At 33.9% G+C, this 19,255-nt stretch overlaps 1 protein-coding gene across 3 annotated transcripts in view; it reads left to right on the forward strand.

The window, feature by feature from the left end:
* Positions 1 to 19,255, forward strand: part of LOC148623257 (proprotein convertase subtilisin/kexin type 4-like) — a 46,607-nt gene that overhangs the window by 9,703 nt on the left and 17,649 nt on the right. For all 3 annotated transcript variants that reach the window (XM_088564969.1, XM_088564970.1, XM_088564972.1), the window contains exons 4-10: positions 586 to 714; positions 2,979 to 3,043; positions 5,192 to 5,280; positions 5,674 to 5,846; positions 11,785 to 11,988; positions 13,717 to 13,820; positions 15,447 to 15,556. In XM_088564969.1, coding sequence (XP_088421095.1) covers positions 586 to 714; positions 2,979 to 3,043; positions 5,192 to 5,280; positions 5,674 to 5,846; positions 11,785 to 11,988; positions 13,717 to 13,820; positions 15,447 to 15,556 — 874 coding nt within the window. The remainder of the gene's footprint in view (positions 1 to 585; positions 715 to 2,978; positions 3,044 to 5,191; positions 5,281 to 5,673; positions 5,847 to 11,784; positions 11,989 to 13,716; positions 13,821 to 15,446; positions 15,557 to 19,255) is intronic.

Consider the following 19,255-nt stretch of genomic DNA (forward strand, 5'->3'; position numbering starts at 1 on the left):
GTTGTCGCACTCTGAACTAACACTGGTGTTTTATTTATATTTTTTCTCTATTTCACAACACAGATTAATATTTTTTTTTCCAAAATTTTGTTTCTAATTGTCTAAAATGTTTTACACAGTATGGTTTGTCCTGTATGTCCGTGGAAAACACATGTTTGATTGGTGGAATATGATTTGTATTATTCCACATGTCAAGATGAAAACAAAAAGCCAATAAAAAGAACAGGTCAAAATAAAAACCAAAATTAAAGAAGAGATTATGTATTTTAAGAGAAAACAAAGAAATTACAGGAGATGATCATCAGTAGCTGGAGTTTGTAGAAAATCAAGAAAAAAATGGTTCAAAGTTGACTTTTTAACTTCATTCACTGTAGTTTTTTTTAACCATTTTTAATTACAGAAAATATTAACTTGTTCGTTATCCGTGTTATAATATTCTTGTTTCTACATGCCGCGTAACACTTATATAAAATTTTCAAAATCGTGTCACATTGCTGAAAGTAAAACTTGAAATTGAGAAGATAGTTATTGTCACATAACCATTGACTTTCAAAAGCTTGATAACGTATTCATTGTGAATTAAAGAATGATGCCGTTTCCCCGTCGATGAAGGTGGCAGAAATATGGAATACTGGTGTGACGGGTTTGGGGGTTCTGATAGCTATCCTAGACGATGGACTCCAGACAGACCATACAGATTTTGATTCCAATGTGGTAAACAACATTAATTAAATTGTTGATCTAATCGGATTGTATTGTTATATTATTTTGAGAGCCGTAGTGACAATACAGAATTATGATATTGTCACTTTTATATGTATAATGTGGATTGGAAACAAAAGATTTCATTTCAAACGCTGCTCCGAAATTTTAAACATTCTAAATATAGTTATCAAATAAAGTTCATTTTTGGATTAAAAAAGTGCTTATGCTAAAGTCCCAATTTAAAACATCCTGGTGAAACGTCAGACTCGTCGCACGGCCGCATTCAGTTATATATATTCCTCAAATGCAAAAATTAAAGAGAAAAAAAAAAGAAATATGTAAATGGTTTTTTTTTTTTTTTTTTTTTTTTTTTTTGAAACATTCAAAAGTGAATCCTTCCCTAATAAGTATGTATACCAACTGAATTCGGTAATTCTTAGCTAAAAAGCTGTGGACTGCATCGCGGTGTCATATATTTAGTTCTTGTTTTGTGTGTATGATGTATTATATACAGATATTTCATTTATTATTTATTTATTTTTCTTAAGGGTACGTCTCGCTCGGAAATACTTCTTTATTTAACGTGAATGTTTTTATATCGGCAAAGTATTTTGGCAACTCCCTTTAATAAAGCAAATTCTTTTGACAATTCTATGTGCAAACTTCTTTTAAATGTTGTATGAAACGACGTACGAAAGTTCAACAGTTCTAACTAGATGATAACATGTTGCTGTGGCTGAAAGAATCGGTATTTCAAACACCTGCTATTTATGTCAAGTTTGACATTTTGAAATATTTTGGGAAGTTTGACTGTTTTCTTACAATCTGCGGATTAATGGCCACATTCTATCCTTTTCCATAAGGGACTGACCCACACATTTTATACTTGTTTGATTTTTGTTAATTGGATCGAAATTGATAAATCGTTTCAGTCCACATTGGTATTCAGCGATTGGCCAATAAAATGCCATGGTACAAATTATTGTACTGTATTTTATTTATTCAGGTGTGTAGCTCCCTATACGCAAAAACGCATCTGCGTACACATCAGAAAATTAGCAGAAAATATATAAAAAAAGTCTTTTGCAGTAGAATATATCTAAGGTGGTACCTTTTGATTTTAAATACTAATTCATCTAGGTTGGGTTGTTATTTCCTTGACATAATAATATTTCATATGCCAATAATTTCCATTCCTGTTAAAATACAAAAACCTTCATATGTAATGTCATCCAATAGTAAAGCAGAAATTACTGATTTCCATCCGCGTACGTTTCTTGCTTTACTTTCCTTAAGTTATATATAGCACAAAGTTCAAAATGGCAAAAAAAGAAAAAGGTTTTTCTCCACCTTATCTTGATATATTTATGTCTGAATTAAAAAAAATCACCATTATAATTTCCTTATACCAGATATGGATCTAATCAAAATGTAATGTATGTTTACCACCATTCCATTAATTCATTCAGGGGATGGAGAAATGAAACGAATGCATCATTTCCCAATACAGAATCAGTGAGATATCGATATTTATTACACGAAAGTTGTATGCATCTTACATAGGACTTCGAATCACGTTCTTGGTTTCGCCGGCGTATGTCCATCTGCCTGTTGCATTTACTTTTTTGCGCCTGTCCCAAGTCAAGAATGTTGATCCCTCTGTAAGTCTTTTTTCTACCCCATCTGAAAATGCTAATATTGTCTGAAAATGCTAATGTAGTCTGAAATGCATGTACTATAGTATTTCGCAATGTCTGCGTGCAATCAGTAATCAGTCCTTTGTCGTGAGGCTACTCTTCATTTGACACATCATATTTGTTGCCGTGGATTAAATATTTTTCACCCTGGTTGTTGGCAGCTACAGGCGACCCATGGTTAAAACAGGGATCTATGAAAAACTGAAAAAGCTCATTTGATCCTCATGATAAAGGTAGGCAAAGTCATTGAAATTGTCCGTAACGACAAGACAACATTAAATTCAGTCAGAGCCTTAATATACTCATATTTCAGTCAAAATTCAAAATGAGTCTCATGAAATAAGTTTTTTCTAACAGCAATTGAAGTGCCAGAAAATGGTAAGAATGTGGCATTTTAAAATTTTCCCCGAGCTTTCAGGGGCCTTCAGCGGCCCCCAGACCACCTGCTATAATGCCAATTCTCGCGACCCCGTTGATTTGTTTTGAGTACACATCATTTAGGCTTAGCTACGCCCCTGTTATTCATGATGGCGTGCGTATCATACGAGCAATTATCCGTGTAATTTGACTTTCCAGAACACAGCCGATGATTATGACTATGTAGAAAACGATAATGACCCATCTCCAGGCGCGTCTGACAGGTAAGATATAAATTGTTAGTCCGAGGGATGTTATACAATATCTTCAAACGTGATATTTGTATTGGATAGCTATAATCTGTCCTCGGGCATGTAAGCTTTTATATATATGAAAGTGTAATGAAGCACGTGAAATAAATTCTGTCCTCAGACATATAAGCTATAATATATGTGTAATAAAACATTTTAACTAAATTCTATAATTCACTCTTAGTTTTTCTCCGGGCAAAACGTCACGTCACTTCTTTCTTGTGAAGGTTTACTTTATTCAAGTGTCAACCTGCCGATAAAAAATTAGAGGCTTATTTTGGAATTTAAAAAAAAATCTATACAATAAACAGCTTTCGTGATAATCAAAATAGGATTACTCATACTATGAGCCCTCAGACAGGAAAGTTTGTATCAGCCTACTGAACGTTAAAGAGTAATCAAGGGAACCAAGATTTCAGTGGAAATCAAAAGAATGTAATATGGGGACAAAGATCAGAAATGGGAAACAGACACACGCACAGCAAAGAACACAAAATAACCAAAATAATACGTACAAAGCTACAAAAGTAAATGAGCCACTAGGACTCCTCTAAAAACTGGTTAGCATGGACCATGTGCACCGATAGGATAAACGCCCTCTGCTTTTCTAGAAACACCCACCGAGCTGCTCATAAAAAAGCCAAGTCCGGGATAGAGGAAAGGAAAACTATGATAAATCATTTCTCATGGTGCAGATGAATACGCCGTAAAAAAACTGCTGTATTTATGACTTCAATCTTGTAGCAACAGAACCCTGTTTCAGAAGCTTAATTGTAAGGAAGTCTAGTGTGGTACAAAAAGTCTGCGTGGTTACGACAAGCTCTGGCATAACGTGTGAGTTGTGATATGAAAACTCCATAAGCAGATGCTGAAGGGATGTTGCTACAGATGAAAAGAAAGTTGACAATACGGAATGAAAAGTCATCGCGTTTGTCGTAAAGTTTGTTCAATAGTTTCCCTTTACCATCGATCTCTTAGTGTAGGTCAAGATATGAGGCTCACTTCACAGTTTCTGTAGTATCCTTTTCTCAAGTTTTTTTTTTTTGGGAAGATGCGATGTATTGAATCCCCGAAACTATGATTGTTTAACGATAATACGTCATCTATATAGCGGAAATTAATTTAAAGGAACTGGCTAGACGATGTTTTCTTTCTTTGGATTAGATCCGCAATTAACTTTGCGTCATAAGAGTGAAGAATAGGTCAGCGAGTAGAGGCGCACATTTTTGTTCCCATTGGAATGACGACCGTATGTCTAAAAAACGCTTCCACCACACTCGACAAATATGTTGTCGATAAAAAATTTCAGCATTGTGAATACATCTTCTTTTGTATATTTGCAAAATGGTTTATAATCGTTTTTTTTTTAAAATAAAGTATAAAAAATCTCTACCAAGTACTTCATATCTGTATCTAGGTGTACTGTCTTTTTTAAATGACAACGATTTTTTTATTGGATTTTAACTGAGTATTGGGAATAGAAGTATTGAATTGAGGGTATCCAGAAAATCCTTCGAATTCTTCAGGATTCACATTAAATTAATACTCTAATCGTGGATTCTAATGCTATTGTATTCTGAAAATAATCTAGAATTGAGGGTTTTCAGAAAACCCTTCGAATTTTTCAGGATAGTACATATTAATGGTTTTCCACTATCTCTCCTTTGGGGAGTGTGGTAGCAGTATAGATCTGATTACTGCTATTATTTTCTACGTCCACCTCTGATAATAAACATTGGATGTAATGTGTTTTGCAGACAAAAACAGTGTTGTTTTGGGCTTTGTCTACTGGTATGACACATATTTGTCATGTATAGTAGACCATCTTTTTGCCACATCAGGGTCTTTTAAAACTGATGTAGCATTGACACTCATTGACCTTCTTAAATCTTTCATACGTTTCAAAAATATATTAAACTGGGATCCAAGCAAGTAAGCTTGTACCAGCTTGAGAAACGTCATATACGAGACCAGAGACACGTACGGTCAAAGTCTTCAGACAGGGAAGCTGCAATGTCAGTGATTTTATCCACCCCGCTTCTAACCTAGCAAACGAGCTCGTAGTAGTATAAATCAGTATGCGTCCAGTCTTCCTATTAGGTGTTTGACAATTTTTTTCAGTCATGGAACAAATGTAGCAGGATTTATTGCTGCAGAAAGAAATAACAATGATTGTACAGTAGGCGTAGCTTACGGATCAAAGATATTAGGTTTGTATGATTAGTTATACCGAAGTCTCCAAAACTAGAAACAAACATTCCCCTTTTCCGTTTTGGTTTCTAAACATACGGAAGCATTCATTGATTTTTTTTTCATAAAAAGTAAATTTTCAATGTGATATCACAATTTGTCAAATTAACAAGCCCAACACATGCCAATGACACTAATTTCATGGTTAATATACAAACAGCTCATACTGCACAGGTAAAGAAGCTTAAAAATTCAGAAAGCCTATCAAAATTGAAGGAGAGTGACGATTCTGAATATATTAATTGTTAACCAATTTATCTAACATCGAGTGAAAAGATACATATAGACGAAATATACATGATCAATTCAGAAGAAATCCAGTATAAATTTGTGTCTTGTGTCGATCTTTAAAGGTGTCCGGATATTAGGTGGATCTGGTTTGACAGACGCACAGGAAGCACAGGCTTTATCTCACGACTCATCCAATGTTGACATCTACTCTAACAGCTGGGGCCCAACAGATGGGCATGGTTTCTCAGGACCAGGAACACTGACAAAAGCTGCTTTAGAAAACCAAGTACAAAATGTAGGTTCATTTCTCTCTAGTAGAATCTCAGTTCATATCTGAATCAGTATAATGAAAGACACAGAATTTCATTCTGTGGCCATGAAGGGGGGTGGGTGTGGAGGTGGGGTGGGGGGGATTACAACTTTTTATAATTAAGGACTGTTGCATTCACGAACTGTTTTGAATTTCGCTCACTAATCACTCTTCCGCATCTGATTCACTGATGTAATTGTGGCTATTTTATTTAACTATTTTTTAAATCTTGGTTGTCATTCCATGTACATTTGTGTGTGTGTGGTTTTTTTTTCAGAAATGTACATTTTGATAAATCAAATAGTGCCATGTATCCTACTTGTAATCCTACTTTCATCCCAAAGGCATAGCTAAAGCATTGTGTAACTGCATATTTCAAAAAGTTCGCAATGTTAAATTATAAAATAGTTTTCAAATGTACTCAAAAAAAGTTCGCAAGTGGAAAAAAATGTTCGCAAACGTAACAAGAAAGTTGGCAAATGTAAAGCGCCGGGGATGGGGGTGTTTTTTGTCTGTACCAAAGATGTTCGTGTTTGGAAAATAAAAGATAAATAACAAGCCGTCTTGAGCTCTATGTATTTATTACGCGAGAATAATAAATACTAAAAATAGAATCTTACAACAGATATTGACAAATAATAAATACTAAAAATAGAATCTTACAACAGATATAGACAAATATATCAGTAGTATTATTTAAGTTTATAATTCAACAGGATAAAAATGTTTAAAATAGGAGAACAAAATCGCGTTCTAGATTATTTCTGAAATTTTGCATACGTGCTAATACTTGATCTCTGTAGTAATGCCATCAATCAATCAAAATAAGTATAATTCTTAACACTTGTGAAGTGTTTCACCTTAAAATTAATGATACTAGTCAGTTACCCCAGAACATACATAGGAATGTGGTCACATAACCAGAACGCAAATGTTATTTACAACACACTGGCCTTAACGTTTCAATAAATACATATTATTAATTTATTAACATAAATAGAAATAACACTATAACCATAAAATTGAAAATGATAACACTTTCCTTATATCCGTTGCACCCTTCATTTCGTGCATTATAAAGCTAGGACATCGTTGCTTTGAGCATATAATTCGACCGTCTTTGTAGAAATAAACTACTAAAATCCCCAAAAATCTTTTGTAAGACAGTATTAGCCATTCATTTGCACGATATGAGTGACGCCGACCATCAGCTGACTGTTCCTATACTTGGTTAAATTTTCACTTTCGTGTTAACATATATACCCAATACTGTTAGACCCGGTTTGCTCTCATATGTGGTATTTATAATACATGACGGGCAGAGGGGTTTCTTAACGCCCTTGGCTATCACGGACGGTATAAAACATTGAAGCGTTTACACAGTCCCCAGACATAGTCATATGACCACGTTCATTCATTAAACACATTTTCACGTGATTTAATGTCGATCCGTGATCAAGTGATCCAATTAGTAATTTGTACGCTATATATTGTGCAGTCTACAGCATTTGCTGAATCTTTGACCCAGCAAAATACTTTTTGCGATAAAATCAACACTTCTTAGTGCATGTAAGGCAGAACGGTAGGTCAACTTAATGGTGCACGCCAGTCAATTGATGAGATTTCTCCTAGGCCGAAAAAATGTTATGTTTCTGATCACAATTCTTAAATATTGTCGGGTCGGTAGGTAGAGATTTATTTTATTTATTTTTTTTAAATGGAATAAGTCATCGTGACACCAAACTTAGAATACAATGAACCAAATATGCAAAAAAACTAATAGACTTAGTCCACGGCCTGATCCCTTTTGGGATTCGGCGCTTGAGATATTTTTTGTTTTGACAGTGGTGGTCAAAACAAAAGAATATTGAATTCAAGTGCCGAATCCCAAAAGGTATTATCCACGACCAACAGCACAATCACGGCATGTCGAATCTAAATATAAACAACCAATATTTCTTTTTGTTTTTCCATCTAGGATGGAAAAAAACATCTATGGCTTTATTTTCTACTTTTTTTCTGAAAGACAACCGGCAGACTTTATATTTTTTGTTCGAAATAACAAATAAAAACTTTTGGGTAGAGGATCTGAAGGAGGGTCGGTAGGGTGACCGGAAACATAACATATTTTTAAGCCTAATAGGATGGTCTATTTATTACTACAGGTTGTCTGGCAAGCTATTTTTTTTTTTTGCAAAACACATGGCATTGAGGAATCTGTTCAGTTTGGGTAGTCCAATTAGCTGCCCATTACTGTAACATGAAGTTTCAGGGACTCTACATTATACATATAGACATTATGAGGAGCTCCGACGATTTTTAGTTTTGCTATGTATATATATGTCAGACTGCATGTACTGACAACTCTTAATATGTTTTTTTGATTAAAACATTTTTTGTTTATGACTTCATGTCAATAAAGTAAAGTTTGTGCATGTACATAAAAATATAGTTTTAGTCACACTTAAACATTTGTTAAAAGGGTGGGGCTTTAATTAAGTTACAAGTCATTCATACTACATAGGTAAAAATAACTAAGTTTTGTTAAATTGTTAAGAAGATTTACAGGATTTAATGAAATAGAGATTCTAAAGTTAATGACAGTGTTGTGAAGTATTGAATGTACAAACGCGTTATGTTGGTTCTGAAACTAAATTTTCAGGCTATTTAAAAGTTGATAAAATTGTTTGATAGAAGATTTAGGTGAAATATTGATTTGAAGTGTTAACTGTGAGCCAGTTTCGATGGATTTAGCCTTAAATTCGTTCGTATACCGGTATTGTAATTTTGATTCATAAGAATTTTGAATGTTTTCTGTTGAGTACATGACTGTAAGTGGGAAAACTTTACAGTTTTGCAGTTTTATTCTCTTTTGATATATGGCCAAGTGGTCTAGGGCGCTGGACTTTGTGCAGGCGGTGTTGCTATAATTGTCACAGCGGTACGTGTTCGAGTCCCGCGGAGGGAACGACCAAAAATTTGCTTCGCAAATTTGACAGTTCTAACATCGTTGGGAGTTTTTCATACCTTATTATACGTTTATTTTATGTTCCCTGTATCGATTTGATGCGATGGAGCAGTATAGAATAGAATCTGAGGCGTTTGTATAACATTGATTTGTTTTGACATGCATCATGAATTTGATCCTGTATCCTTCATAATATCACATAAATGATCTGTCCGTACTATAATACATCGTGCACTAAGTTACAGCCCTAGATTAATCCTACGAGGAGGAATGACCCGGCCAGCGAAAGCCATATTTTATAGCCTATCTGGTCGAGTGATCTAAGGCGCTGGACTTTGTGCGCCCCACTCATCAACCAAAATATGATTTCCAGGTACCTTTGTACCTATCATTACTAAATAAATTTGTTGCCAAAGAATATTCTCTGATTCTTTTTCAGTATAAGCCTATATTTGTACCTCGTTGAGGCAAAAAGCCAAGATGTTTGTGACCCAATTGTTCGACCGTCTAAGTCTTTCTATGTTTTTACGCATTAAGAAACTAAATATATGGATGTCATCTTGTAACAGAATGTCCCAGCTTTCATTGCAGGAAAAAAATTGCGATAACACATTTGGATTTGGGTAAAAATGAAAAATGTATACCCCTACCCCATAGCTTATTTGGTATTTTCTGTTTTTAGTTAACACAATTGATACTTATGGGGTTCTTTTGATGATTTGTGGCGATTTTCATAGTCAGAATTTGTCAAAACTTGCAAAAAATCGATTCTCATGAAAAGTCGCATAACTTCTACAAGTTATTGCTCAACCAAAACGTATCCAACTTGGTATTATTCAATAGATAATAGAATGTTTCTACATAAGAGAACAACGGAAACCTATTTTTTTTAAAAGGGGAATTTTCAGAATTTCTTATTTTCTTCTATTTCACCCATTATTGTCGTTTTTTTTCTTTATACCGTATTTCAAACTAACTTTTTATGATATAGAACCTTTACATGGTATTCTAGCTTTCAAATGAGCCTAAGTAATATATATTTGAACTTTTTCAGATCCAGTCAGGTAAAAATTGCCACCCTACCCCAGAAAAAAAATACCTCAACATGAACTAAAATGTTAATTTTTGGCATACAAAAAAGACATGTTGGGTACTACTGTTTTAATATCGATGTATAATATATCTGCTCATTTCAGGCGATTATTTCTCGTTTCCAAGTGACAATTATAGTCCATTGGCTGGGAGGGTCCACCGTGCACCCCACCATCCCCACTCATCAACTTCGCGGTGATTTTTAGGTACATTTATACCTCCCAATACCGAATCAGTTTGTCGCCAAGGAATATTCTCGGATTCTTTTTCAGTATAAGCCTACATTTGTACCCAAATGGGTCAAAAAGCCAAGATTTTTGCGACTCAATTGTATGACAGTCTAAGCCTTCCTAGGATAGCATGTGTAAACAAACTAAACAAATCAAAATTCCCCTTTTTATGAAAAACTCATTATTGTCACATTGAAACATACGCGCCTGAAATGAGAAGATATGTTGGATACATCGATAATTAAAACAATAGTACCAAACATGTCTATTGTACACCGTTAATATGCCAACAATTAACATTATATTTCATGTTGAGGCATTTTATTCATGGGTATGGGTGGCAATTTTCCACTTAACTTGACTATGAAAAGTTCAAATATTTATTACGTAGGCTCATTTTGAAGCTAAGACACTATATTAATGTACCGTATCACACAAAAGCTTATTTAAACTACGGCAATATAAAAAAAGACAATATCGGGTGATATAGAAGAAAATTCTGAAATTCTGAAAATTCCTCTTTTTATGATTTAATAGTAATTGTTACCCCAAAGGGAAAATTTAAGCGCCTTAATTGATCAGATATATTAGGAACATCATTATCTTAATTATGAATGCCTAATATATGAGTTTTACGATGTCAATATGCTTTGAATGAGAATTCTATTTGATACTGAGACCAGTTTTCTAGGGGTAGGTCTAATATTTTTAACATTTTTTGAAAATCTTTTCTTGAAAATTAATTTTTCGTGAATCATTTATGTAGAAAATTAAATTATCTATCGAATGATACCAAATTTGAGACGTTTTAGTTGAGCAATAACTTGTAGAGTTGAATTTATGTGACTTTTGACCGAAAAGTCGAAAATCCCATTTTTTGCATTACCAAAATCGCTAAAATTCATCAAAAGAACCCCAGAATTATAAATTGTACTAAAACTTAACAGAAAATACCAAGTAATCCATTTTTTTACTGAAGCATTAATACTCAAGGGTTCTGACATTGAATTTCAACGATTTTTCGGCGGGGTAGGGGTGCGTTTTTTTTTCATTTTAATGCAAAACCCGAAGTGTTACTGTAATTTCTTGGTACCATTGTAAAGCTGAGACACTGTGCTACTCGATGATATATAAATATGTCAGTTTACTTTGTTCTGTAGATAGAAGAAGTTTGTAGAATCAAAAAACTATAAAAATTGATTTTTGCCTCCATGAGGTATAAACAGTAGCCAAAAATACAAAAAAATGCTTCAGTTTATTTTTTGGCGACAAAAAGATTCGTAAGTGGGAAGTATAAGGGTACTTGAAAATCATATTTTGGTTGATGAGTGGGGGGAGGGGTGCAAGGGGGGTATCTCAGCCCACGTACTATAATGACCTTTTTCTTAAAGAGGGAAATTTTCGGAATTTCATATTTTCTTCTATTTCTCCTGTTAAAGGCATTTTTTATAAGCTGGTTGGTTTGACTTGCATATTTTTTTAATTGGGTTTCAATACCTTATTTGACATTGCTTTTAATGTCGAGTCAATTGCTTTTAAATTTAGTCTGAAAGTTTTAGTGTATGCACTTATAACAACACCTTTGACAACATTTTCAAGAAAGTGCTGATTGATTTTTCGTTATTTACTATAGGGACGTGGTGGAAAGGGGGCGATATATACATGGGCTTCCGGAAACGGTGGGACACGTGACAACTGCAATGCTGATGGATATACTAACAGTATCTATACTATAGCAATAACAAGTGTTGAAATTGGTCAAAATGCCTGGTATTCAGAAGTTTGTGCAGCAGCGATGGCGGCTACCTATGGAGGCAGTCAAAATGACAGATATTTAGTAAGTATGACGGAGCTTTATTGACTTTAATCAGTTGGTCGAGGTCAAGATTTTGAGTCCAGATTTATATACTAGCATTTCGATATGATGTAATTTAAGATTCTCAATTTAAACATAAAAACAGGAAATATGATATGATTGCCAATGATAGTTGTCAACCAAATGCCAATTAAAGAATAATTAAACTTAGACCACAGGTACATGGGGTCGGGAATTTTTTTTTTTTTTTTTTTGGTTCAGAACAAAAATATTACGAAATCACTTGTTGTAACAGCAAACATTGCTCTTGTAATATCCATATAAAGTTTTCTGATATATGGGGATCGACTGGTATATATGATGAAGAAGGTGGTAACTCCGTCATCCACCATTTTATTTTGATCACCACATCGATGGGGTATTCCATCATTGTTATGTTATTTAAGCATTTGTCTGGTCTAACAATTGCCTGAGAACCCTAAAAAAAATCCCTTCAGTGCCATTTTGTTCCGAACAATTGTACATTGACACAATAGGAATATTTTGTAAACACAACTCCTCTGTAACCACTAGACAGATTTCCTTCAAATTTTGTAGCATTGTTAGATACATTATGTAGTCGATCATATCGCACTGCCATTTAGTTTCGGACAATTTTATGGAAGTTATTGGACTTTGACAGTTTTTTTGTACATTGTTGCAATAGGATGCATTTGATCTTTCTGGACACAAATAGCATAGATATATGACTATAAGGGTTTGAAAAATTCCAAACGATGTTAGAATTGTCAAATTTGCGATGCAAATTTTTGGTCGTTACTCCGCGGGACTCGAACTCATACCGCTGTGACATCTATGGCAACACCACCTGCACTAAGTCCAGCGCCCTAGACCACTCTGCAAGCTAGGCTATGAAAATAGCTTTCGCTGGCTGGGTCAATCCCCATCGTAGGATTATATATATATACTGACACATAAAACACACAAATCCTATTAAACATTTCAAGGCAAAATGATATATACATTTTAGATTACTTAAAAGATAAAAGAAATTTCTGATATATGTATAAAAATGGTATAAAAATGCAATTCACATATATAATTATAGCTGAAATACGGTTAAGCATTAATGTAGAAATAAAAAGATAAAAATACATTTGTGTATATCAAAGACATAAAAATACAAAGATCATGTAATAATAGCATTCGCTTGTAATCGTCAATTTAAAAGAAAACAGAAATAAATGTCAAGAATCTGGATAGGCAAGTTTAAAAAGATGAGTTTTCACATTCTTCTTGAAGCACGACAGAGATTTCTCGTTCCGCAACGAACCAGGTAGACTATTCCAAAGTGTGGTCGCTATATTATCGAAACGTCAATTATCGTATGTCTTGGTTCTAACACGAGGTTGTTCAATCCGTGCACTATTCTCTGATCGTAAAGAACGTGCAGGTATATAGTAGCTGACTAGTTTTTGTAAATATGTGGGTGCTCTGTCAAGAAGATTTTTTTAAAAACATACATAAGAATGTGATATTGACACCGATAATGTACTGACAGCCATAGGAGAGAAATGAGTGTCGGTGTTATTGAACATGTTTCTTAGTTCTTGATATCAACCGTGCTGAGGTCTTCTGAACTCTGTAACTTGTTGGGGGTGTTTGAAGTAAATTAGTATTGCTCCCAATTTTTCTAATTTGAATACAAACCATGTTTAAGGGATCAGCAACTTCTTCATTTCGTAATAGACAACAACGACGACGTCCTCCGGGTGTACAAGTGATGGAATACAAGGAACATCATATTCTACACCAATAGCATCGGGAATTATAGCACTAACTTTAGAGGCAAAGTAAGTATAAAAGCTTCGGGAATTATAGCACTAACTTTAAAGGCAAATTTAGTATAATAGCTTCGGGAATTATAGCACTAAATTAAAAGCAAAGTTTTTGCAGTAACTTTAAAAGCAAAGTTAAAGCACTAAATTTAAAGGCAAAGTGAGTATACTAGCTTTGGGAATTATAGCACTAATTTAAAAGACAAAATATGGACAATATTTTGGGAATTATAGCACTAACTTATGAGGAAAAGTAAGTACAATAGGTTCCGAAAAACATAGCCGTTCCCTATGATATACGCAATAAAATAAATATCTTTTAATATTCATTCAGAGTGGTATAGGGAGTACTTGTTTTCCCCCAGCACATTTAGTGCGTTCATCAAATACATTCTATTTTCTTAAATAAAATATTTTTGCGCATTAAATGATCATTAACTCTTCTGATTAAGTTATTTAAATCCCTGTATGACAGGTGCAATTCCACAATAAATATGCAATAATTATTTGATGCGCTCATTATTTTATGTGATGCGAGGTACATACCGTTTTTTTTTATCTCCAAGAAAATGTGAAGACAGGTATAATTGGTTAGATAGGTGGTATTATTGTTTTGAGAGCGGTCCGTTTAATTGAACTGCTGTAGAATTGACTTTCAATTTAGTTAAAGAGAGGAATAAATTATTTAAATCTTTCTTCAACTTACTATGGCAATGCCTCTACATAAGCAACTATTGTAAAGATAACATCCATTACTTTGTCGTCATGTACTTCAAATTGGTATTGTAAGAGCTTTCCTACTATGAAGAGCCTTAATTTGTTTCCACGCCCTGTATTATTCCACAGCCTGTATGATTTTTATTTTTATCCACACCCTGTATGATGTTTGTTTTTATCCACACCCTGTTTAATGTATGTTGGCATCGACGCCCTTTGTGATGTATATTTGATATATATATATATAGGTCTGAAAAATTCCCAACGATGTTAGAACTGTCAAATTTGCGATGCACATTTTTGGTCGTTCCCTCCGCAGGACTCGAACTCGTACCGCTGTGACATCTATGGCAATACTGCCTGCACAAAGTCCAGCGCCCACTCGGCCAGCTAGGCTATATAAAAACATAGCTTTCGCTGGCCGGGTCATTCCTCCTCGTAGGATTAATCTAGGGCTGGAACTCGGTACACGATGTATGGTTGTACGGGACAGTTCATTTAGATGTTATTATGTAGGATAGAGGATCAAATTAATGATGCATGTCACAACAAATCAATATGATACAAACGTCTCAAACGTCTCCTACGAGGAGGAATGACCCGGCCAGCGAAAGCTATATTTTTATATAGCTAGCTGGCCGAGTGGTCTTGGGCGCTGGACTTTGTGCAGGCGGTGTTGCCATAGATGTCACAGCGGTACGAGTTCGAGTCCCGCGGAGGGAACGACCAAAAATTTGCATCGCAAATTTGACAGTTCTGACATCGTTGGGAATTTTTCAGACCTTTCTATACGTTTACATATCTTCCCTGTATCAATATGATCCGATGGAGCAGTGTAGCGAATAGAGTCGTCACATTCTGAAACGTTTATATATATATATATATATATATATATGTGTGTGTTTGTGTGTGTTTTTTTTTCAGTCCAAGCTTGACATGGAGAGATATTCAACACTTGATTGTTTTAACGACTACAAGAAATGGGTTCTCTGATTCCTACTCAGATTGGGATAAAAATGGATTTGGAAAGGAATGTAAGTATAGACGACTTTCTTTCACAATTGCCATTTACGTAGAATCTTGTAGAATCTGGTTTACAATTTTTCATTTGACAAAGACAGGGCTATTGAACTTTAAAGTTATATATGGAAATATGTCTCCGAACATGAAAATGACTGAAATGCTTGTATAATGTATGTATCATTTCAGAATTCGAATCAAGTTTCTGTTCCTTTGACTCCCTGCAATGTCTACTCATCTTAGGCCCGGAATACTTTTCCGGAACAGATGTGAATGTTGTCTATTACAAAAGTATTAATAACAGCATGTACTCATCATTGCCCCAACTGAACATCGCATAGAATAGGGCTTAAACTATTTCATGTTGGGGAATTTGTAGTATCCCCATACAAAGCCCACCTTATGTCTATATATTTAATTATAAGTACAGCTCTTGAATGGTATAAATTTCCCACTTACACTATATACCACCCACGTTCCCCATTTTCCCTATCCTCTTTGGCCAAGAAAAATCCCCATCCCCCATAGAATCCCCATTGCAAGTTACGTATCAATAATGTACATTAACAAATCAAAAATTATAGTTTTAAATTCATTTTCATTTACACCCATTCATAATTTAATTTAATACATTTTACATATCAGTTAATACTAAAAAAATTAATTTCCCCATCTTTTCCATTCAAAATCCCCCACACATTATCCCCCCACCCCCGATATACCATAAAATGGGAAGTTTTCCCCATATAAGTGCATTCTAACAGGTGAAAATATGTAAAACTGTTCTAAAATCAATCATACAGAAAATCAAATTAATGTGAAAGATCTAAAAGAAACTAGAAACAACTATTCGCAATGTTCACTGAATTGATACCACCACTCTGCATCTGATAATATGCACCTATTGACCTCCAAATTTCTTTGGATCAAAATATAAAAGGAGGGTACACAATGGTAATATAAAATAAAGATTCTGTGAAAGTTTCATTAAATTCCATTCAGCTGTGTAGAATGAATTACTGAATTGAGACGGGAACCCCCAAGTCATTGAATGATAAAGTCAATGTTTGTTGATGGGAAACCTTCAGATCTAAATCTAACATCTAACATCGAAGGTGCACAATGTTATGAAGATTCTGTAAAGGTTTCATTAAATTGAATCATTATCTATGCAAGTGGGGGTATAATATTATTTAAATATTGTGATGTTTTATTGTTCACAAACAATGCTATTATTGTCAAATGATAAAAGTTTCACAGTAAAATGAAGCGTACCCTTCATCTTATAAGCATTCAGGTTCGTATAGTAATACATAATATAAAATATAGTAGAAGTAATGAAATTCATCACCGATTCAAGCCTTGCACAGTTGGGATTTTCGTTTTTGCCTTAGATATTTATTCATCTTTATGTCTCGATGAGAATTCCGCCGACGTTTACTCTTCTTCACTGGAAAATGTCTCAGAATGAATTTTCTCGAATGTAAACTCAATATTTTTGTTTAGAAAAGTTGCCTCTAGACAATTTTTCAATATCTTGAAACTACTTTTGTATGAATTGGACCCAAAATCATTCATACAGAAGAGGCTAACGGTGAATAACTTTGATTGTGTGTTACGGGTAATTAAATTTTAATCTCAATCTTCCATGGTTCTGATGATGTAGGTTTCTCCTTCAAACACTAATGTACAGCATACTGAAATTTACAATATTTATATTGTTTGGTAGTTTCATATTTTTAAACTATCCGACTGGATCGATGCCACTGCTGGTGTACCAGAAGTCTCCGAGAGTGTTCAGTCTTGTCTTGATTATATACTGAATATTGCGGGCAGATCATAAAACAAACTTAAAACTTTTAAAATACCTTGTATTGTACATTGTAGAACTTCTCAGGACTGGATTTGACTTTCTACATCATGTTTATATAAGTCACCCATGGTCAAAGCTAATCTAGTAGCGCTCGGCTCCGTCCGTCCGTCCGTCCGTCACGCTATAGCGTACCTACTTATTTTATATATTTTAGAGTGTTTGACTGACTTTCTCCTCGCATTGCAAATACAAGCGTATATTAAATATAATTTCAAGTTACGGAATATTAACTAATTCTAGTAGCGAACCATTATATAGTAAATTGTTCTTGTGCAATAAGTTTCAAAATATCACAAAAGTGTTATGTAAGACGAGACGAGCTAGGGGTATCAAAAATTGTTTTGAACACGATTCTTCTCATTAAAACTAAACCTTCCATTTTCATGTACAGAAGTAGAAATGTTTCATTGTAGCACATGTGCTGCATTATTTTTTGTTTAAATTTCGATAACGAAAATAAGGGCTTATTAACTTTACAATCGTCGATTTATATTTTCTGAAAAATACAAAACTGTTCAGTGTACAATTGAAAACGACACAAATATTTTGGTTGACCAAAATAAAATTTGACGTTTAATTACATTACTTATCAAATATCAGCCAAAAATACTGAAGGATTAAAATAGAAGGACAATTCAGAGAGACATCAGAATGCAAGTTCATGTTCACAATGAGGAAACAGAAACATACACTATTTAAACTACAGTACAAGTATATATAAAACTCGAAGTAAAACAAACTGGAGCATTTGTCATTTATAAACTTCCACAGAAATCCGGAATTATCTATTGAATTTTTTTAGTCATAATGTCAAGAATGTATTCAATAAATTTCTGAAATTTTGCTGATTGCTTATTGATACAGTTTTTTTTCACATTTGTATGTTCCATTTATAGTTAAATCAATTTCCAAACATTAACAGTGTAAACAACAAATGTCAAACTAAATCAATCAAGACAGATTTCGATTGGACATATTTTGTAACCTGAATGTTAAGTAAATATACATGATATACGTGTACATGTATGGTACACAAAATACAAATTATGACGGATCCAAAGATATGTAAAAGGAAAGTCCTATTTAACCTTGAACTCCAAGTTTTTATGAGCATTTTTCTACTAAGAAATATTTAAGAATTTGAGAAAAAAATCATTTTCACACCGTCTTTGAAAACTGAGAGTTTAAAACCCAAACCTCTTATTATTTGTATATATATAGAAAACATCCCGTATAGGCCTAAAAAAATTGTTATGTTTCCGGTCACCCTACCGACCCTCCTTCAGACAAACTTTCCAAAAGTATTTATTTGTGATTTTGAAAAAAGAAATAATTAGAAAGCCTGCCGTCTGTCTTACAGAAAAAAAGGAGAAAGTAAAGCCAAAATATTTTTTTCGTATCCTAGATGGAAAACAAAGAGTTAGAAATACTGATTGTTTAAATATTTAGAATCGCTGTTAACACATATGTGAGGGAGCTCTTGGCAGTGGACTAAGTTTATTACATGTTTTATCCTGACAAACTTGATTCATTTCAATTTAAAAAAAATAATAATAAAATAAAAATAAGAATTAGCAGGTTATCTGAAACATCATTAAGTTTTGTTCGGCCTTAGAGATTTCTCAATAATTGACTGGCATCAATAAGTTAACCTACCTATCAGTCTTACATGCACTGGAAAGTGTTGATTTTATCCCAAAAAGTATGTTGGTATGCCGTACACATCGTTTTCAGATCACACTTTGGATCACTTGATAATACACTTAATGAATGAATGTAGTCACATGACAACTAATTTCCCCGACCACACCATGACCTACATTCACGGGTATGGCTATGC

This window comes from Perna viridis, chromosome 2 (genome assembly GCF_037379345.1).
Source record: "Perna viridis isolate PV_CMFRI_1.1 ecotype Kerala chromosome 2, ASM3737934v1, whole genome shotgun sequence".
Taxonomy (NCBI): domain Eukaryota; kingdom Metazoa; phylum Mollusca; class Bivalvia; order Mytilida; family Mytilidae; genus Perna; species Perna viridis.